General features: G+C 54.9%; 2 protein-coding genes across 3 annotated transcripts; both read left to right on the top strand.

The window, feature by feature from the left end:
• Positions 1 to 690: 690 nt before the first annotated feature.
• LST1 (leukocyte specific transcript 1) lies at positions 691 to 4,667 on the top strand. Its single transcript, XM_090029852.1, has 5 exons — positions 691 to 793; positions 2,545 to 2,613; positions 3,488 to 3,608; positions 3,827 to 3,849; positions 3,980 to 4,667. Exons 2-5 carry the CDS (start codon positions 2,611 to 2,613, stop codon positions 4,271 to 4,273), a joined length of 441 nt encoding a protein of 146 aa, XP_089885978.1. The 5' UTR covers positions 691 to 793; positions 2,545 to 2,610; the 3' UTR covers positions 4,274 to 4,667.
• A 2,957-nt stretch (positions 4,668 to 7,624) lies between these two features.
• On the top strand, positions 7,625 to 19,691 carry VWA7 (von Willebrand factor A domain containing 7). Of its 2 annotated transcripts, none has more exons than XM_090029693.1 (17): positions 7,625 to 7,913; positions 8,071 to 8,175; positions 8,522 to 8,692; positions 8,917 to 8,992; positions 9,318 to 9,409; positions 9,576 to 9,740; positions 10,195 to 10,404; positions 10,993 to 11,131; positions 11,221 to 11,360; positions 11,738 to 12,010; positions 12,119 to 12,337; positions 12,483 to 12,655; positions 12,867 to 12,981; positions 13,267 to 13,471; positions 14,835 to 14,916; positions 18,954 to 19,159; positions 19,465 to 19,691. In XM_090029693.1, exons 1-17 carry the CDS (start codon positions 7,661 to 7,663, stop codon positions 19,559 to 19,561), a joined length of 2,721 nt encoding a protein of 906 aa, XP_089885819.1. In that variant the 5' UTR covers positions 7,625 to 7,660; the 3' UTR covers positions 19,562 to 19,691. The 2 variants fall into 2 exon arrangements, with proteins under 2 accessions (XP_089885819.1, XP_089885818.1); XM_090029692.1 differs by having other exon boundaries at positions 7,626 to 7,913; positions 8,071 to 8,193.
• The last annotated feature ends 2,046 nt before the right edge of the window (positions 19,692 to 21,737 follow it).

Below are 21,737 nucleotides of genomic sequence, written 5' to 3'. Positions count from 1 at the left end.
AGCTCAGAGGGTGAATTTCCATTGACTGAATCCCTTTACAGATGGGTTGCGGGAGGCAAAACCTAGGCACGCTGGTTCTCAGCACTTTACCTCACTACATACCACTGCCCACCCAGAGCTGGGATAGAGAATGCAGGTATCCCAGCTCCCCATCCCACCTTCTCCCAGTTTGCGGAGGGGAGTGGGGTACAGAGGCTTGGAGAAGGTGGGGAGGGGCACCCGGACTCCTGGGTTCTTTCCCTGCTCTCGGAAGGAAGTGTGGTGTAAGAAGTGCAGGTGTCCACATTCCCAGCCCCCCCTGCTCTAATGCTGCAGAGCTGGGGAGAGAGGCCAGGTGTCTGGACTCCCAACTCCCACCTGCTGTCATGCACTAGACTCCCCCCTCCCCAGGCATCCAGGCTCCCAGCCCCCGCTGCTCCTAACCCCTCGATGCCACTTCCTTCCCAAGTCTGGACAAGAAACCAGGCATCTGGGCACCCAGCCACCCCTGCTGTAACCCCCTTTCCCTTTCAGAGCCAGGGAGAGAACCAACATGTCCCGACCCCCCTCTCCTCCCCCACAGAGCCCCAGTGACATGACAGACGGATGCACCTGCCTCTCAGTTCTGGTTTCATGTGAGCAGTGGGGTTTCCGGGGCGGTCAGAAAAGCAGGAAGACCAACCGCACCTTCCTCTGGTGCCGTAGGACAGACGGACACAGGCTGGCTGTGACACGGGACGGGCGGACAGAGAGGCTCATAAGAGGGCTGGGTACTGCAAGCCTGGGAGGGCTGGAGCCAGGGGTCCCACAGCAGGTGAGTCCCTGGCAGGGTGTGGATGAGGGACAGATGGATGGATGAAGGAATGGATGGACAGACAGAGGGACGGGCAGAGTATGCCCAGGTAGTGGGTGTGGCTGGGTGAAAGGATGGATAGACAGATGGTGTGCCCCCAGGGGCAGTGCTGATTGAGAGCTACTGGTGGGGGGTGTTGGAATGGATGGACAGAGGGAGGGATGGATCGACAGATAGACAGATGAAGGGAGCCTATGGGAAGGAAAGGAAGGAGGGGGCTTGTGGAGATGGATGGACACGTACATACAGGAGCCCCTGTCTAGGCACATGGATCAGTAGGCAGATGGATGGATGGGAAGGTAGGTCTGTGGGTCAGTGGGTGGATGAAGAAAGTGTGAGGGGAAATGGGTTTCTGGGGGTGCATGCACAGACAGCTAAAGGGATGGATGGGTGGATGAAGAGAGTCCGTGGGAAGGAGAGGACTTGTAGAAATGGAAGGATGGGGTGGGCACTTGGGGGGGGTAGATGGAGGGGTGCCTAGAAGGGGTGCATGGGAAAGCATGGATGGATGAGGCAGGAGGAGATGGCTGGAGGGGTGGACAGACAGATGGAAGGGCTGCATTTGGGTGGATAGATGGAAGAAGCTTGAGAGGATGGATGGATGTGGGGTGGGAGGATGGATGGAAAGATGAACAGAAGGGAATGTGCGGATAGAGGAGTTGTGTGGGGAGGGATGGAGGGATGAAGGGGGCACGTGAGGACAGAGAAAGGGGCCTTATGGGAAGAAGCCCATGAGGCTTGTCTGTTTGCCTCAAGGCAGAGCGGGTTGGGGAAGCCCAGACGCAACCTATTTGTAGCCAAAGCCAAGATGAAAACACCATTTTTGGTCAAGGGACAAACACTGAGCCCTGACTTCTGCTTGGGTCTGGCTGCTGCCCTTCCCTTGGGAGAAGGTGTGTTTTGGGGAAGGGGGGGTGGGGAGGGGTGGGTGAAGCCTGGCCTGGCTGTACAATCAGCAAGGCAGGAGGGACTTTCTCCCCATCCTTTTCCCCCTTCTTGTAGATGGAAAGAAGGTGTGTGGGGAGGTGGATGGCAAAGTGGCTGGGTGGACAGATGGATGGATGGAGGGGGCATGTGGGGATGGCCGGGAGCTGATCGGATGGATGGGTGGCTGATTGGATGGGGTTGGATGGACAGATGGGGATGGTCTGACTGGTCCTGGTGCCCCACTGTAGTGTGACATCAGGATGGATCCGCACCAGCAGGCCCAAAGCTCCTGCTAGCAGATGTGGCGAATCTCATCGCTGGTGCCTGCCTTTGGGGCCAGCCTAGGAGCCCGGACGCATGGGTTCTCTCCCCACCCTGGGGGGGGCATGGAAGTCACCCTGCAAGCCAGACACCCCTGCCCCAACCTTGGCTTGTCCCCAGCGCTTGGCAGGACTGGGAACCAACCTAGGGTTGGCTCACAGCACCCCCTGGTGGCCTGCGATGGTGCATCAGCACCGGCTACAAGCAGGCTATGGCCAGGTTCTGTCCTAGCTTGGGGAGAGGGGGGAGGCTGGTGGATCAGACTGGGGAGTGGGGAGAAATGGGAGTCCAGAGGCCTGGGTTCTCTCTCAGCTCTGAAAGGGGAGTGAGGTCTGGTGAGCTACACCAGGGGCCTGGGGTTCACACATCTGGGTTCTCTCCTTTTCCTTGCAACCTGTAATGGGTATTTCCTCTGTCCCATGTTTCCCACCCCCTACCCACCTTGCAATGGAATGGGAAACCAGCCTTGTAACGGGACCAGCCTTGCAACACCTGGATGCTACACCTGTCTTGCAACAGCACAGAATGCCATGGTAGGAGCTCTTACACCCCATGCCTCCGCCACCCGGGCCACACTGTGGTTCAGGCCACACCAAAAGGTTTCCCCATGATGTGGTACAACCCAGGCAATGCTGCACCCATGTGTCCCATGCTGCTTATTGTGTGATACAACCCACAACATACCCCACACCCCTGGCACAGCCTAGGCTGTGCTCCACCCCATACCGCCTCTGCTAAGATGGTATGGCCCAAGTCACTGTCTTTCCTCCCAAATTTATGATGACCCAGGCCACCCTCCCCACTATGATTTTGTGGTATACAACCCAGGCCACCTTCTACCCCGCCATGGTGACGTGGTCTGACCCAGGCCACCCTCTCCCCTTCACAATTCTGTGGTCTGACCCAAGTCATCCTCTCCCTCCCCACAATTGCATGGTATAACTCTGGCTGTCCTCACCCCCCACAACAATAACTACTGGGTCACAACCTCACCGGACACCACCTGGCCCACTCTCCCCCCAGTTAAATGATATGACCTAGGTCACCTGCCCCTCTAGGATTTTGTGGCATAACCCAGACCATTCTCCCCCCACTAGGATTACATGGTATACCCTCTCTCCCCACAAATACATGGCACAACCCAGGCCATGCTACTTCTGCCCCACTCCCCCACCACATGGTACAGCCCACGCCAAGCTATACACCATAGCACGTCATAGGCCAGGCCCCCTCCTAGGGCCACAGCCCTGCCCCTGCCACCACCCAAGAGGCCACACCCCCTGGTCTCACCTCTCCCGCAGACCACACAGGCCCAGAGGACCCAAGGGAGGGAGGCAGGTGTTGGGGAAAGGGGTGGGGCATCTGGAGGGGGTGTGGCTTCATTGAAGTCCTGTCCCCCGTGGGGAGGTCTCCCTAGCAGGGCTCTGTACTCCCTGGTGGGCGCTGGCTGGAGCAGGTGCCACGGGCTTCATCGTCCTGGTCATCATCGTGGCCCTGTCTGTGTGTCTGTGCCGGGCCAAGAGGAGAGGTGAGGCCCAGGCCCAGACAGGCTTCTCTGGGAGGAGGGAAGGAGCTGGGGGTGAGGGCAGGGGGCCTGGCAGCTTGGACACCTGGGCTGTCTGGAGGCAGGGTGGGGGCTGAGGGTTTGGAGCAGGGGATGTTGGGAGCCTGGGCACCTGGGCTCTCTCCTCACTCTGGAGGGGGGTTGGGGGAGCTGGAACTCACGCCACTTGGTTTCTTTTACAGTAAGGAAGCTGGTAGCCCTGAAGGTAAGTGAGGATGAAGGTTGGGGCAGGGGCAGGGGGCTGCAGGTTCAGAGTGAGGGGCACCAGTGTGGGGGGCTGCAGGTCAGGAGTGAGGGTGACCATTAACCCCTTGCTGAACCCCTTCCCTCTCCAGGACAGCGCCAGAGAGGAGCAGCTTGATGTCCACTATGCCTCCCTCCAGAACCTGGAATCTGCCTCGGCAAAGGATGCGGGGCCCAAGCCCCCCGCGCGCCACAACCACGACTATGCTACTGTGGCTGAGCTGCGGCAGGGGCAGGAGGAGGCTGGGGGGGGAGAGGCAGGGGTGGAGGCTAGGCCATGTCCAGGGACAGGGGAGGGGGAAGGGGAAAGAGGAGAGGGGACCCCCCAGGAAGAGGTGAGCCAGGGCTGTGATGCCAGTGGGGAGCTGGAGGGGGCTGGGCAGTGAAGGGAGCCCTTAGGCTGGCCTGAGAACCCCAGTATCTGGGTTCTCAGCCCCCCGCTAGTGGTCAGCTCCCAGCCGTGTCCTCCTGGAGACCCCAGGCGTCCAGGCTCCCATCCTCCTCTGCACTTACCCCCCCCAGTCCCTACCCCACTCCTAGAGAATTCAGGTGTCCAGGCTCTTGGCCCCCAGCCCGCATCCAGAGAGCCCAGGCATCTGCGCTCCCAGCCCTGCCTCCCCCAGAGAGCCCAGGCATCTAGGATTCTTGGTGGGAGAAGCTGGGGTAGTGGGTTGTGGCTGTGTGCCCCAGTCCTGGGTGGTCAAAGTGATGTTGGTGGTGGTGGGGTGTCTTTCTGCTTACTGTAATATACCAATCAGAAGCTGTAATAAAAGGTTACTATGGGAGCTTCTGTGTTTTTGTGGTGACAGTGGGGACCCCATCTAGAGCCAGCCACAGCTCCTATCCCTGTTATAACCAACCCTTCTTCCTCCCTGGCCTCTAATGCCCCATTTCATCACTTGTGAATTGTAGCCACTAATCACAATGCAATAATCAATAGTGAATCACAGGTCATGAATAGCTAATGATGAAATGGTAGCCAGTAATCATTAACTAATAATCAGTAGGCTCAGGGGTGATCTGATGGCCACCTATAAGTTTATCAGGGGTGACCACCAGGATCTGGGGGAACGTTTGTCCACCAGAGCGCCCCAAGGGATGACGAGGTCGAACGGTCACAAACTCCTGCGAGACCATTTCAGGCTGGACATAAGGAAGAATTTCTTTACTGTCCGAGCCCCCAAGGTCTGGAGCAGCCTGCCGTCAGAGGTGGTTCAAGCACCTACATTGAACACCTTCAAGAGCAAATTGGATGCTCATCTTGCTGGGATCCAGTGACCCCAGCTGACTTCCTGCCCTTTGGGCAGGGGGCTGGACTCCATGATCTCCCGAGGTCCCTTCCAGCCCTGATGTCTGTGAATCTGTGTGAATCTGTAAATAGCCAGTCACTGGTCATCAATGGCCAATGAGGAAGCGTAGCCAGTAACCCCTAGCCAATAACCAATGACTCCATTGCCAGATATCAATAACCAATTAGGAGACAATGGTCAGTAACTTCAAGCCAATAATCAAAGACTCCACCACCAACCACCAACAGTCAATGAAGAAACAGCAGCCAATAATCACTAGCCAGTAATCAAGAGGTTATCACTTATCTTCAGTAGCCAGTGAGGAAACAGTAGCCAGGAAGCCCCAGACAATAATCAATATCTCAGTTGCCAGTCATCAATAACCAATGAAGAGACAGTGGCCAGTAACCTCTAGACAATAATCAATAACCCAATCACTAGTCACCAGCAGCCAATGAAGACACAGTAGCCAGTAGCTATTAATCACTAACAACAATCAATACGCAACTTCCAGTCATGAATAACTAATGAAGAAATTGTAGCCAGTAATCACTAACCAAAAATCAATAGTTTATCATTGGTCATCAATAGCCAATGAGGAAACAGTAGCCAATAATCAAGCCAATAATCACTACTCAGTAGCTGATGGAGCTGTTCGGAAAATTAAATGAAAATGTATTCATTCTGATGTTTCCACATCAATTTCATCCCAAATATGGGAATATTCAAATCATTTTCCCAGAAGATGGAAATTTTGGGGAAAAATTAATCCCAAATATGGAACTATTCAAATGTTTCCTCCCTGGAGATGGAAATTTGGGAGAAAAATGGATCAGGAAACATAAAAAAAAAAATCCTCTTGAATAATCATTAGGATCTGGCCCATGATTGGCTGGGACCATTGTCATCAGAGACATAATGAGACTCCTTCCTACCATCAGTCAATGAAAAGGAGGGAGGAAGACGGGGCTTTTTCGGGGAGGAGGCATGTGATGGGTGAAGAAATACAGTAATGGTGGGTGGTGGGGAGACCAGGTTTTCCACCAGGGAGAAGATGTTCCTTCTGTTTCTATTGGCCAGCAGGACGGACACCAGCTGTCAAGTCAAGAGGCGCCCTGGAGGTGTGGGACAGGCCATTGCCCTTGTCTGGCCGCCATGTTGTATCAGGTCCTGTCTCCCCTCTGGGGACCTGTGTTGCTTCTTCCTGCACTTCTAGGGGCTTAGTTGACACCGCCCACTCCTGTTCCCTCCCCAATCCTAATCACCCTCCCGCCCAGGCTGTGTCCACTCCTCCCCTCCCTGTGGGTCCCTTTTTCATTCTGCCTCCCTCCCCCGCCCCTGGCCACTCCCACTCACATCAGCCCCCACAATTTCCTGTGGCAAACAGTGCATGTTGTATGCTAGCAAATATGGGCGGCAATGAGATCACACTGATCCCACCCCCGTTCTCCGGTTCTGGGGCAACTCCATCCTGCCCGCATGGTGTAAGAAGGCACCCATGGCTTATTGCCACCCCCATGGAGCAGGGAGTATTTTGCCCCATAAACACCCTGAGGGCACCAGTGTTTTCAAGGATTGATGGTTGCTCCCTGTTCTAACCTGTCCCAGTCGTTCTAAGGGGTGCATGGTAGGTGGGGAATTATGGTAATTTCCTAAAGACTGTGACTCCTTTAAGGGATTGGGGCCCAATAAGGGAGGGGGAAAGGGGCCAAGGGTCCAGATTAAGTCTGGGCTAATGCCAGGCGGGGGTGGGAGTGTCCTGACCTATTCCTGAATGCCCTGGGGGGCATTGACATGGGGCAGGGGGGAGGTAGTGGGGATGGGAGAGTCTCTGTCTGGTGCCCTTCACTCCCGACCTGCAGCCCCCAGCCCCCCTCAGCCCTGCTGGTGCCCCTCAATCCCAACCATCAGCCCCCTGCCCCTCCAGCCCTGCTGGTGCCCCTCACTCCCAACCATCAGCCCCCTACCCCTCCAGCCCTGCCGGTGCCCCTCACTCCCAACCTGGAATGCCCTGTTGTCCCCCCCAGCACTGCTGGTGCCCCACTCTCGACCTGCAGCCCCCACCAGCACTGGCACTCTCTGCCCACATGTCATTTCTCAACTAGGACTTTAGTCCTGGAAAATAAGGGAAAATGCCAGTATTTGGACATAGGGCAAAAAACAGAGATAAAGTTCTGGGAGGGGAGCGGGGGCTGGGGGGTGAGAGCGGGGCAGGGGGCTGGGATCCCGGCCGCGGGGTTCTCTGAGAGGGGAGCAGGGCCTGGTGGGCTGGAGCAGGCTGGGGGGAGGGAGGAGAGTCGGGGCTGATGGGCTAGAGCGGGGTTGGGAGGGGAGGGCTGGGAGCCCAGATGCCTGGGGTCTATGTGCCTGACCGAAGGTGCTGTGGAGGTGGAGGAAGGGGTGGAGAGGGGGAAATCCCCACCCCCTGGGTCCCACCTTATATACGGGGGCAAAGCTGGGGCCCTGCAGTCTCCCAGCTGGACCATGGGACCCCGCGGTGCCCCCCTGTGGGTGCTGTGGCTGGCGGCAGCCAGCGCCTTTTGCCCCAACCCAGAGTCGGACTGTGGAGACCCCCTGTGCTTTACGGACACTGACATCACACGGGCCGGGGCTTTGCAGGCCGTGGCTTTCTTCCTGGAGAAGCACCCTCCCCCCGGCAAAGCCCGCAGCGCCCCAGGCAGCCTCCAGGAGCTGAAGCCCCTCACGCCCAGCAGCCTCTTCAAGGCCTACTATGGAGGTGGGCAGGGGAGAGAACCCAGACGTCCGGGCCCCAGGTCCCAGACCCTGCTCCCACCCTCCAGAGAACCCAGCCCTGGCTGCTCCCACCCCCCAGCCTCCCCTCCCCTCCCCGGGAACACAGGCATCTTGACCCATCCTGCCCCGATCTCTCCCAGCTGATGTCTCCCCTGTGCGCCTGGAAGAAGCCATAGCCTCTGTGATTAAGGGGAACAACCAGGTGGAAGCTGAGACCAAGACAGACCCGACATACTACTTCTACTGTGAGGAGATTGCCAAGGGTAAGGGGAAGTGGGGCCGGATGCCTGGGTTCCTGTCCAGCTCAGGGGCAGAGGCAGGAAGGGGGTGCTTGCCAGGCTGGCTGGCCTATGACGGGGGGCACTAGGGGATGCTGTGCTGTGTGGGGGATGTCTCCTTGACACCGAGCACTTGCTCGCAACATCACTTCCTGGGCTAGGGGGGCACGGGAGGCCTGGACACTTGGGTTCCTTCCCTGGTGTGGGCAGGGATAAGCTCTATACCCAGCCTGACGGCCCCCGGAGCCAGCCCCAGCTCCTGTCCCTGTTATACCCAGCCTGAGAGGGCAGCTGTGACCTGGGGCTGTGCCAGGCCGGTCTCTCCTCCAGGGACACCGCAACACTCTCCTGGTTGAGGCCCAGAAGGAAGGCAGCATGGACGGAGCTCGGGCCAGCGCCGGGAAAGCTCTTCACCTCCTGCAGAAGTTTTACAGCAACAGCAACTGGGTGGAGATGGGGCGGGGAGCCCCGTACGAGCACCTGGGTATGGGGGGCTGTGGGTTGGGAGTGAGGGGCACCAGCAGGGCTGGGGGGGCGAGGGCTGTGGGTCAGGGGTGAGGGGCACCAGTGGAGCCAGAGGGTGACGGGTGGCGGGTCGGGAGTGAGGGACATGCACATGGGAGGCTGCAGGTTGGGAGTGAGGGGCACCAGCAGGGTGGTTTGGGGGGTGGGGCAGGCATCAGGGTGCTGACCTGTGTCTCTGCCCAGTGAACCCCTCCAGCCCAGCCGTCCCCATTGCCCCAAAGACCCGGGCCACTTGCAAATCCTGCTCTAAAAGACCGGGGTGAGTCCAGGAGGGTGGGGGTAAGGAGGAGGGGGCTGCAGGTTGGGAGTGACGGGCACCAGTCGGGGCATATCGGTCAGGAGTGAGGGGCAGTGGCAGAGCTGGAGTGGAGCTGGGTGCTGCAGGTTAGGAGTGAGGGGTACCTTTAGGGCTGGGGGTGGGGGGTTGCGGGTTAGGAGTGAGGGGCAGCAGCAGGGCTGGGGTGGGGCAGAAGCCTGCATGTCAAAAGTAAGGGGCACTGGCAGGGCTGGGGGGGCTTGTGGGTCAGGAGTGAGGGGCACCAGTCAAGCTGGAGGCCCCTTAACCCCTCTGTTGTATGCCCCAGGGGCGGGTACTTGTGCAAGGACAATCTGCTGGTTACCGACATGCTCACGAGTGGTTACAGGAGCTGGAAGGCCTGCGGGAAGAAGCCCCCAGGTGAGGTCTCTCTTGCACTGAACCCTCTCCCCTATTACAGGCCACTAGGGGATGTTGGGGCCCAGCCGGTGCCCCTCACTCTGACCCGCAGTCCCCAGCTGCTAAGTAGGTGGGGAGAGGGCAACTTACCTCTGATGGGGACCTTCCTGCCTCTCCCCTACCCCAGGCAAGTGCAGCCATGGGACCCCCGATGACTTCACCAGCAGGTCCTCGCCCACTGGGGGCATCAACAAAGAGTACTGCGACCCACTGAAGTCCCCCCACCATGACTTGCACCATGAGGCTGCCAGGCTGGCCATCCAGGCCACCCGGGACTTCTTTGTGGCACCAGGTGAGAGAGACCCCTGCCTTGACCTGACTAGTGCTCCCTCGCTCCTGACCTGCAACCCCATGCTCCCTCCAGCCTTACTGGTGCCCCTCACTCCTGACCCAAAGCCCCTTGTCCCGCTCCAGCCTGGCCAGTGCCCCTCACTCCTGACCTGTAGTCCCCTGGTGCCCCTCACTCCCAACCCGCAGCTCCCTTACCTCCCACCCTAACTGGTGCTCTTCACGTCTGATTTGCAGCCCCTTGCCCCCCTAGTCTCACTGGGACCCCTCACTCCTGAACTGAAGCCCCTTGTCCCCACCCAGCCTTATCAGTGCCCCTCACTCCTGACTGAAAGCCTCCTGCGCCCCCTACAGCCTGTTAGGTGCCCCTCACTCCTGACCCGCAGCCCCCCACTTCTGTTGGTTGCCCTCACTCCGGTCCCCCAGCCCTCTCCAGCCCTCACTCCCAACCTGCACAGGCTACGGGTTCCTGGATCAGGTGGGTGAGATGGCCTTCCGGAGCTTCTTCAACCTGGCCACCTATTCCTTGACCTTTGTGGTGGATACTACGGGCAGCATGTCCGATGAAATTGCCTGGGTCAAGGACCAGTGCCTGGAGCTGCTGCACAAGTATGCGGGATCTCCTGATGCCCCCCACAACTATGTGCTGGTGCCCTTCAATGACCCAGGTGAGCTTCTCCAGAACCAGCTGCAGCTCCTGTGTCTGTTATACCAAGCCTGATGCCTCACCACAAAGTTAGCTCACCCACAACCCAAACCAGAAGCCCCATGTGTGTTTTTCTGAGATAGAAATATACCCAAAATATTTCCTCCAGGTTTAAGACTTAGGGAGCAATGAGAGCCCCAAATCTGCATCTGCTTAACTGAAGCTCAAATCCTAGATGTCGCTGATGACAGATCTCGGGGTGGGGGGTCGGGGATGGAACATAGGAGTGTTGAAAAAAGCTAAAGGCTTTCTCAGACAATGAAATAGGAAGAGAGAGACCAGGGGCAGAGAGCAGACTGCAATACTGCTCTGAGAAAGGCGTGCTTGGTTAGTGGATGTTGGAGGCTATTAAAAAGTAGGGACAGTCATTAACCAGCGAGTGAAGAATGAGGAGGTGGGAAGCCCATGGATTTTCCTTGGTGCCTGAATAGACATGCCCCAGCTGCTGCGCTGTAGACAATCACAGTTTGAGGAGGGGAGAGGTTTTCTACCATGGGTAGAAAATCATAATCCCTGGTTACATGCACCCATCCTTTTTCACACACCCCAGGCTTTGGGCCTGTCTTTGTCACGGAGGATGTGAATAAGTTCCAGGTGGCCATCGAGGCACTCACGGTGGCCGGCGGTGATGACTGTCCGGAGATGGCACTGAGTGGACTGGAGCTGGCACTGAAAGCCAGTGAGCCAAGGTGATCCTCCCCTGGGGGTGTTACAGGTGGCTGTTGCCCCAGTGCCCCACCCCAGAGCCAGCTGCAGCTCCTGTCCCTGTTATACCCAGGTCTAAGATCTTCACCTTCACGGACGCTAGCGCTAAAGACATGGATAAGATGGATGTGGTCAAGATGCTCGTGGAGTCCACAGGCAGCCAAATTAACCCCCTTCTGACTGGGCAGTGCAGTGAGGGCCGCGTCACCCGGGGTGAGACCTGGATTCAATCCGGGCCTGATCCTGGGGGGATGGGAATGGGGCATGGGTTATTCTCCTTCCAGGGTATCCTGATCTGGGCCCAAATTTGGGGTGAAAGGAGCAGGGATTGTCACTCTGGAGGGGGACCCAATCTGGGCCTAATCCTGGGGGGGATTAGGGCTATAGCCCTCTAGGGGGCCCTGATCCTGGCTTGATTCTTGGGGGGAAAGGAGCTAGGGTGGTCACCCTTTAGACATCTCCAAGCTGGGGATAGGTGGTGGGCATTGTTCTCCTCCCCAGAGGGTCCCAATCTTGGCCCCATCCTGGGGGTAGGCTTTGGGTGTCCAGGAGGGGTCTGGATCCTACCCTGTCTGTGTCTCTCTCTGCAGAGGCCCGCAGGACCTTTGCCAATGCCTTCGAGGAGCTGGCCTGGCTCTCAGGTGGCTTCTATGTGCTCACAACCAAGGCAAAGCTCCCCGAGCTGCTGGGGGTGATGGAGCTGGCCCTCAATGCTGCCCCTGTCACTGTCATCCGGGGCCGGCTCAGGGGCGACCCAATGTACTTCCCTGTGGATGACGCCCTGAATGAGTTCACAGTCTCCATCCGCAGCCTGGAAGGGGCCACGGCCGGGGCCTTCTCTGTCACTCTGCAGCAGCCTTCAGGTGATCCACATGGCTGGGACGTCCCCCAGAGCCAGCTTCAGCTCCTGTCCCCGTTATACCCAGCTCTGCCCCCTCCAGAGCCAGCTGCAGCTCCTTATCTCTCCGCAGGCTCTGCCCCACCTGACCTAACCACGGTCATTGCCACGGTTGACCGGCAGATACTCAAGGTCCCCCGTGTGGCTGAGACAGGGATGTGGAAACTGACAGTGGCTCCCAGCGGATACTATGAGGTGGAGGTTGGGGGCAAGAGCCTGCTGGACATCACCATCCAGCTCCTGGAGGGCACCCAGGACCTGATGCTGCCCATCCAGGGCCGGCCCGTCCAAGGTGACCCCATGGTTGGGCTGGGAGCCTGGATGCCTGAGTTCTCTGGGAGGGGAGGAGAGGGAGGCTGGGAGGCATCTAGGGGGTGCTGTGGCCACTCTGATGCCCCCCATCTCTGACCCCCCATGACCTGTTGCCTTCTCCCCAGGGGGTAACTACACGGTCTCAGTGAGGCTGCAGGGTGAGGATCTCAGCGCCCGCCCCCAGCGCCTGGTGACTCTTGACACTGCTTTGACCCGAGTTGGTACCATCCCCTTGGTCCAACGCCGCGATGCCCAGAGCCATGTCCTGGGCCTGGCACCTCTCAGCCTGCACCACCCGGTACTAACCACCCCGCTTTCCCTTACCCCTATCTGCCCCCTCCTCCTTCCCTGCTCTGTCCCACCCCCTCCCTCTTCTCTTGACCCTGCTTCTCCCCTCGCCCTCCTAACCCCCTTCCTGCTTCTCCCACCCCCCTCCTCTCTCCTTCCTTCCCCTTCACCATGCTGCCTTTATCTCTCCCTCACCTTACCTGAGCCCCTCTCCCCCACAGGCCACAGTTCTCCTGGTTGAGGGACAAACTGGGACTGGGGTCTCTTTCAGCCGCCTCCACCCCATGCCTGTGACTGCTGTGGCTGTACTGCTGGAGGCCCTGGAGGGGCAGAACAGTGAGTCCCAGGGGGTGGAGAAAGGGGCTGGGGAAGGAGGCAGGAACAGGGTAAGAGGAGGGAAGATAGGTGGGAGGGCAGGAAAGGGGAGAGAGGGGCTAGGGGGCAGGAGTGGAGGACTGGGGTAGAGGGCATTTGGGGTTGGATCCCAGCCTTCCCCTTTCCTCACCTACCTGGGCCTCCATACACAGCCCCCAGCTGTTTTCTGGTCCCCAGATTTACCCCACCTTTCTACTCCACCCCCCATACCATCCCTATCCCTGTCCCACCTACTCCTCCCACCAGCCACTCTCCACCCCGGGGACACCACCACCCTCCAGGTGCAGGTCTCAAACTCGGGGCCCACAGACACCTTCAGCTTCTCAGTGAGGGATGAATTGGGGCTGCTGCAGAGCTTTGAGCCCTCCTCAGCAACCCTGGCATCTGGGGAGAGCCTGGTCCTCCACGCCACCTTCACCGCCCCTGAGAACCTCTCTGACTTCGCCTCCAGGTGGGTGGAGGATCTTTCCCCCTTTTCCCTCCATCACACAGACACTTCGTCCCCACTTGCATAGGGGTAGGGACATCGTTTTTGGGGCTGGGCCCACTTGCTGGGGCGAGGGGGGGAGTTTTCACAAGGAGATGGCTGTGTAAGCCTCTCTTTCATATTGGCACCCTGCTATTCCCATGTGGACCTTGGTCGTCTTGGCTGGTGAACCACTTTTTCATAAGGGCACATTGTTCTTTTCACTAGCAGCTAGCCACAAGCCTCTCTTGCATGCCAGCAACACTGCTTCCATGTGGACTTTGGTTGTGTCAGTCCATGAATCACTTTTTCACAAGGGCAGTGAGCTGTTTTCATGGAGAGCCAGTCATGTGCTACCATGAACCTCTCTTGCATGTTGGCCAGGTACTATTTGCACGTGGGCTTCAATTGTTGTGGCTTGTGAACCATTTCTCCACAAGAGCAAGGGGTGAGCTGGGGTCAGCTGTGCATCACCATGAACTTCCCTTTCCCATCACTGAGGCGCTATTTTCACATGGGCTTCAGTCGTCTTGGTTGTGAACCACCTTTTCATGAGGGCAAGGGCTTATCTGGGGTCAGCCGTGTGTCACTGTGGGTCTTTCTTTCACATCAATGAGTAATAAGTCCTCCCAGAAACAGAGCAGCCAGGAATTATGACAGCCTAGAATGTCTGGCTGATGCAGCTGGAACTTCCTGGATACTCTGTATTCCTGGGAGGACTTACTCAATGCCATACATTCACCTAGGACTCTGGAAAACTGTCCTCACCCTCGCAGTGCTGTGCCTTCCCAAAACCAAGGAGCGTATTATGTTAGTGACATTATGGTGTATTGCCTAGCCTTTCTAGACAAGTTCCACATTTCCAGACACGTGTGGAAACTTGTTGCTAAAACTCAATTCCACCCAGAAATTTTACCCCAAATTTAGGCCTTTCTAGACATCCCCCACATTTTTAGATATTCTTGGAAACGTGTTGCTAGAATTCAGGGTATTTTGCCCAGAAATATGGCCCCCAAAACTTGGTGTTTTTGGAGATCTTCCACATTTCCAGACACTTGGAGAAACTCAATGTTAGGACTCAGGATATCATGCCCAGAAATTTTACACCCAAAATTGGAATTCTCCTCCAAAAATGTTCTGCTTAGGCAATGGAAGATAATAGCCACAGAAATGTCCATCATAACAGCTTCCCCTTCTTTATTTTTGCCAATTTTTTTTTATGTTTACCATCAAAATTGTAAAGGAAATCCTGATTGTGGTCATCTTTGATGGCGTTTATCGTTCATCATGTGCCCTGTGGCTGGGAGGGGCCTGGGATGGTAACCCCAATCTCTACATTGGCTTCCAGCATTGCAACGTTCAGTGCCCGGGGTGGATCAACACAGAACTACATGAAAGTCCCCCTGACTGTCATTCCAGAGGCTGCACAGGTGGGTGGATCCTACTGCCTGGCCAATCATGGCTCGGCATCCACAGTGATTCATTGCATAGAGCCCAAGAAGCTATAGATCACCAATAATTGATCAATGATGGATCAAGTAACCCACCAACCAATCAGGCACCATAACTGATGATCCATACTGACACATGACAGATGCTTGGTCAACACTAACACCAATAATCAGTCAGACAATGATCTGTAACCCACAATCCATAACCAATTGCTATGAATTAATCAATACTGACATATGACAGATGACTAATCAACAGCAAGATGAATAATCAATCAAACAATCATTCACCAACTATAATACACAATCCATATCGAATTGCTATGAAATCATCAATACCTACAAATGCCAGGTGATTGGTCAACAGTAACACCAATGATCAATCAACCATTCAATGGATCATCAGGTATAGTCCACATCACATAACTGACTGCAGTGAATTCATCAGTACCCACCAATGGTGGCTAATTGGTTGCCAGTAGCACTAATAATTGATCAAAGATAAAAAACAAACAAACAATGGATCAATAATCGCAACCTATAATCCATAGTCCATAACTGCTGGCTGCAAATTCATCAGTACTGACCTATGACAGATGACTGGTAACCAGTAACACAAATAATTCATCAATGATCAACAAATCACAATTTATAACCTACAATCCATAACAAGATGGATGACTGGTCACCAGTTACTCTAATAAGTGATCAATTATCTATTAGTCCTTCACCACCTAGAATCTATGCTGCATAACTGATAGCCATGAATTCATCCATACAGACCCATGACAGATGACTGGTCAACAATAATGCCAATATTCTTTCAACCAATCAATCAATCAACATCTAGAATCCACAATCCATAAATGCCTTAAATTCATCAGTACCAACCTGTGACATATCATTGGTCACCAGTAACACCAATAATTGATCAATAATTAATCAACTAATCAACCAATCACTCAATCAATCCTACCTATAATTCATGTTCCATCACCAGTGTCTGATGAATTCATCAGTATGGACCCAGGACAGATTTGGTCACCAATAATCAATCAATGATCCATCAGTCACCACCTGTACACCATGAAACTAACCAATTGCCTTGAAGTCTTTGGTACCAACCCATAATGGATGATTAGTCAACAGTACCTGTAATCAATCAATGATCAATCAATTACCACCCATATTTCATAATCTATAACCAATGGTCATCAATATCAACCCATGATAGCTGGTTAGTCAACAATAACACCAATAATCAATCAATGATCCATCAATCACCACCTATACTCCATTTTCTATAACCAATTGATTTTAATTCATCAATACCAACCTGTGATGGATGATTGGTCAATAGTAACACCAATAATCAATCAATGATCAACCAGCCAATTCAATTGATCTAATCCACAACAGATTGCCATTAATTGTTCCCCATTTAGATAACCACTAATCAATACCCGGTAATTGGGAATCAACAATCATTAGATTTAGTTCAGGGTTTTGTGAGAGCCATTGTCAATAGCTGAAGTCGTGATACTGGCAACCCATGATCAGTAACTGATAAATGGCTATTTCGACACCCTAGACAGTGATTGGTGGGTGATTAAAAAGTAATTGATACCAAATCATTGGGAATTGATGATCAATAGCTGTCTCAGCAGTGCAGGGGAGAAAGTGTCCAGAGAAAGCCATGATCATAGCAACCCAGTCTGAGCTCACTCTATTGGTTGTTGTTGATTCCCATGTGTTGGGTATTAATTAGTGGTTATCGAAAGGCAATCACCGTCTGTTGAGGAGAAATATCCAATCAGCAGTTATTGATCAAGTCTTGTGAAGATCATGGCTTCCTCATGTCAAGTTCTACCCTCCAACCTTGAGATACAACTATTGATCACTAACTCCCCAGTGACTGGATGTCAATTATTTTTTAGCAATAGTCAATCACTGCCTACTGAGTCAAAATAAGCAATTAGCAGTTATAGATCAAGGCTTGCCAAGATCATGGCTTCCTCTCAAGATCCCCTTGAGTTCTGAGATACAAGTGTTGATCATCAATTTCCTAGGCCTGGATGTCAATAATTGATCAATACTCAATCACTACCTATTGAGTAGAGATAACCTCTTATTGGTTATTGATCAAGGGCTGTGATTATCATGACTTCTGCTATTGACAATTTATGAGCTAAACATATTAATTGTTGACTCAAAATGATTGGGTATTGATTAGTGGCTATCCATAGGCAATCTCTGTTTATCAGGTAGAAATAATCTCTTATTGGTTATTTGATCAAGTGTTGCCAAGATCATGGCTTCCTCTCTTGACCATTTCTTCCCTCACACCTTGAGATACAACTATTGATCATTGATTCCCTTTTCTTAGGTATTGATGAGTGGTTATCTTAAAGGGATCTCTGTCCCTTAGGTTGAAAGAATCTTTTACCAGTTATTGATCAAGGATTGCCAATATTTTGGTGACCTCTATCAACAATATCACCTTTCCAACCTTGAGATACAGCTACTGATCGTTGATTCCCAAGATTTCAATTACTTTTTTATTTGCTAATCAGCCACGGTCTATTGAGTAGAAATAGCCACTAAGCAGTTAGGTTGCAATTATCATAACTTCCGCTATTGAGAAGTTGTCTCCTCAAACCCTGAACTTAACATATTGACCATCAATTTGCAAATATTAGGTATTGATTTGTGGTTATCCCAAGGTGATCTCTGTTCATTGGGTAGAAATCATCAATTGTCAGTTATTGATCAAGGGTTGCCAATAGTTTGGTGACCCCTACTGACACTATCTCTCCTCCAGCCTTGAGATACAACTATTGATCATCAGTTCCCCAGTGACTGGATGTCAATAATTTCTTTCTCCACAATCAAACACTGTCTGTTGAGTAGAAATAGCCATTTATTGGATACCATTGTAGGTTGCCAGGTCACGCCTTTCTCTATTGACAATTTTACCCCTTGAGCCCTGAGATGCATCTTTTGATCACCCATTCCAATATTGGGTATGGATTGCTGGTTATCCAAAGGTGATCTCTAAATGCTAGGTAGAAATAACCTCTTACCAGTTATTGATCAAGGGTTGCCAAGATCATGGCTTCCTCTCTTGACTATTTGACCCCTTGAACTTAGAGACTCAATTACTGATCAATGGTTCTCCATTATTGTGTATTGATTAGTGCAGTCCAAAGGTGATCTCTGCCTATTTGGTAGAAAGAACATCCTATTGGTTATTGCTCAAAGTTCCCAATATTTTGGTGACCTCACTTGACAATTTCACCTCTCAAAGACTGACATAAAACCTGAAACTGAAAATACAATGATCGATCATTGATTCCTAATGACTGGATGTCAATTACTTTTCATCAATATCCAATCACTGTCTATTGGGGTTATTGATCAAGGGCTGCCAATCTCATGGCTCCCTTTCTTGACAATGTCACCCCTCAAACCCTGAGGGGTGATCAACATCAGTTCATCATCAATTTCCAATTATTGAGTATTGATTACTAGTCCCACAAAGACAAATCCCTGTCTATTGGGTAGAAATAGCCTCTTATCAATTATTGATCAAGGGTTGCCAATATTTTGGTGACCTCTATCGACCATGTGGCCCCCCCACACCCTAAGATATAATGACCCATCACTGATCTTCAATGATTAGGTGTTGATTCCTTTGTAACCAATAGCCAATCGCTGTCTCTTGAGTATAATCAATGACTGATCATAGGTCACCAACCATGTTCTTAAAGCTAATCACTGCCTACTAACTGCCCTTCCCAACACATCAGATATTAATCACAGCACCCCAAGGCCTCTGCTGAGTCTGTGGAGGATCTGGCCTTATATATTAATCAGTGATGGCTTTCCTGGCACTGGCAGCCAGACTATTGATCTCTGATAGGGTAGAGCTGGGAGCTGTGATCATGATGTGGAGGTGGGGAGGTCTGTGGGAGCTGGGTTGGGCTCCCTCAATACCTGCCTGGGACTGTCCCCAGACAGAGGATGTCACACCGCCGACCCATAAGCTGCTGGGAGTCAATTTCCCTTGTGTCGTGGAAGATCCTAACTGTGCCTGGCACAACTGGACAGTGCGATTCAGTGTCACTGATGATCAGGGCCCTGTGACCATCCAGGTGGTCGAAAATCCCCTGGGCCTGACGTGTAGACTTGCTAGCTCTGGGAGCCAGATCTGTGTGTATCGGTGAGTAGTGGGGGCAGTGGGGCCCCTTACTCCTGACCCACAGCCCCCTGAGCCATCCCAGCCTTGCTGATGCCCCTTACTTCTGACCTGCAGCCTTCCACAGCCCTGTGGTGCCCCTCACTTCCAACCCACTGCCCCTGCCCCACCAGCCTTGCTGGTGCCCCTCACTCCCAACCTGCAGCCCCTGCCCACCCCCAGCACTGCTGGTGCCCCTCACTCCCGGCCCACAGCCCTCTGTCGTGCCCAGCCCTGCCAGTGCCTTTTGCTCTTGACCTGCAGCCTGCCACATCTGTCGTCCCCTGCAGGTCGACCTGCTGCTCCCCGGTGGTCCAGCTGCTGTTCAGTGACAAGGTTGGAAACGCCGACACCCTTGTGGTGGACTACAGGAACCCTGATCCCTAGTGGTTAGAGCAGGGGGGAATGGTTGGGAGCCCAGATGCCTGGGTTATCTACTCCTTGATGTGGGAGCTGGGGGGAGGGGGGCAGAGCAGCAGATCCTGCCCCCCTAATAAATCTCTGGCAACTGGCAGACCCCATGGCTCCGTGTTGCTCATTGCACTCTGACCTGCATCCAAAATGCGACCACTTCAGGGGGGAGAATCACCCCATTGGACTAGCACTGTTGTGCATGGGGGTGCGGGTGGGGAGTGAGGGGGCACCAGCAGATCTGGGGGGCGGGTTCCAGAGAACAGCCCAGGCCTGTGCCTCCTTTCAGCTGCACTGCAGGCATGACCCACCAGGGGGCAGCAGAAACCAAGGCAAGGCAGAAGGCAGCCTCTGGGAGCCTGGGCACCTGCTGGCTTCTCTGGGAGGCAGCAGGGACCAGAGCGGGAGCTGAGAGCCCGGATGCCCCTGTTCTCTGCCAGAGGGCACTCTGCCCACTGCTTCACCCCCCCAGTTGCAACCTCCAGTGGAGGGAGGCACCAGGGGGCGCTGTGAGCACCAGGCTTGTTCTATGTGGCTGTTGCCCCCCACCCAGGGCCAGCCCCAGCTCCTGTCCCCGTTATACCCAGCCCTGCCCACCCCAGAGCCAGCCGCATCCTGGTCCCCTGGAGTGGTTGGGGCATCCCCAGCCCCCACAATCCCCTTCCCAGAGAGCCCAGGTGTCCAGGCTCCTAGCCACCCTCTGCTCTGCCACCAGTCCCCCCTTCCCCCCCCCAAACCCAGGCAACCGAGAGGGGGATTCCCTGCGGCTGGGGAACAATCACAGTGAGAAACCCTGATAAAACCCCCCTAACAAGATAAAGAACAGTAAAGCCAGAGTGGAGGAAGCTGGGGGTGGGGGCCCGGATGCCTGGGTCCTTCGGGAGGTGAGTGGAGGTGAGGTATGAAAGTGTTGTTGGGGGAGCCCGGGCGCCTGGCTTCTCTGGAAGGGAAGTGGGAGGTGTGGTGGGTTCAGAGGAGGCAGCCGGGTTGCCTGGGTCCTCTCCCTGGTCAAGGAGAAGGGACCGGTGTGGTCTGGTGGCTTGTGGCTGATAGTCAGGACAGGACACCTGGTTCTTTCCGCGGTTCCAAGAAAAGCAGTCATGTCTACTGGGGTTTTGGTGGGTGGGGGGAGCTGGGAGCCCGGACGCCTGGGCTCTTGAGCCCTGCACCCCTAAGGCAGAACCCAGGCACCCGGGCTGCGAGCACCCAGCCACATCCGGCCTGGTTCTTGGTACCAGCCACGGCCCCTGACCCAGATATATGGGGTGGGGGTGTGGGCAGCTGGGTTGTCTGGGAGGGCTGGGAGTGGCAGTGGGGGGCACTGCCTGGACGCCTGGGTTGTCCAGTAGGGGAGGGAGGGCAGGGGGTGGGAGCGGGGTGGCTGGGGGCCCAGGTCTAGCAGGGGCGTGGGGCCGACTGGCTCAGCACGGGGGCCCTGGACACGTGGATGGCATGCCCAGCTTCGAGAAGGGAAAGGGTGCGATAGCCTGGAGCAGGGGGTGGGGGGCTGCCAGCCTGGATGCCTGGGCTCTCTTGGAAGGAGACCACTGGTGTATGGGTGGGCGCCTGGGTTCCCGGAGAAGTGGGGCCTGGGCTCCTATAGCAAGCGTAGCTGGAGCCTGGGTTCCCTTCCTGTTCTCGAAGGGGAACAAGGCCTGCTGGGCAACTGGGGGAAGTCCGGGCACATGGGGTTTGGGTAGGAGTGGGGCTGGGGAGAGAGCAGGGTGGTGTGGCAGCCTGGATGCCTGGGTTTCCCTGGCGGGCGAGAACCCGGATGCCTGGTTCTCCGGGCGGGGGTGGGGACGGGGACGGGGACCCAGGTGCCTGGGTTCTCCGCAACGGGGCAGCTTGCAGGGATCCCGTGACGCACTGGGACAAGGCCCCAATCCGGTCCCCGTGACACCCGGCTGCCACAGTGACGATGGCTGGGGGGTGGGGAGACAGTCACAATTTCCCAGCACCAGCCACAGGGTGACCCAGATTTGGGCAGGATGCTACGGTGCTCGCGGTGTCTGGGCATCTGGGATCTGTGGGTCAGGGTGGGGGCCGGGTGCCCGGTGCTCTGGCTTCCAGCCTCGCCCGGGGGTGCGTACAGCACAGTTTGGGTGCTGGCAGCCCAGACGCCTGGGTGCTTCCCCCACCCTGTCCCCAG

The sequence above is a fragment of the Crocodylus siamensis genome, chromosome 15 (genome assembly GCF_052110815.1).
Source record: "Crocodylus siamensis isolate JL-2025a chromosome 15, ASM5211081v1, whole genome shotgun sequence".
NCBI lineage: Eukaryota > Metazoa > Chordata > Crocodylia > Crocodylidae > Crocodylus > Crocodylus siamensis.
This window is presented reverse-complemented; position numbering and strand designations above follow the sequence as displayed.

Coding starts and splice junctions, on each gene's coding strand:
- LST1 (XM_090029852.1), top strand. Junction 3,609..3,826: donor GTGCCGGGCCAAGAGGAGAG/GTGAGGCCCAGG, acceptor TTTCTTTTACAG/TAAGGAAGCTGGTAGCCCTG. Junction 3,850..3,979: donor GGAAGCTGGTAGCCCTGAAG/GTAAGTGAGGAT, acceptor TTCCCTCTCCAG/GACAGCGCCAGAGAGGAGCA.
- VWA7 (XM_090029692.1), top strand. CDS start 7,661: ATGGGACCCCGCGGTGCCCCCCTGTGGGTGCTGTGGCTGGCGGCAGCC. Junction 11,132..11,220: donor CTGAAAGCCAGTGAGCCAAG/GTGATCCTCCCC, acceptor TGTTATACCCAG/GTCTAAGATCTTCACCTTCA. Junction 12,982..13,266: donor GGCCCTGGAGGGGCAGAACA/GTGAGTCCCAGG, acceptor TCCTCCCACCAG/CCACTCTCCACCCCGGGGAC.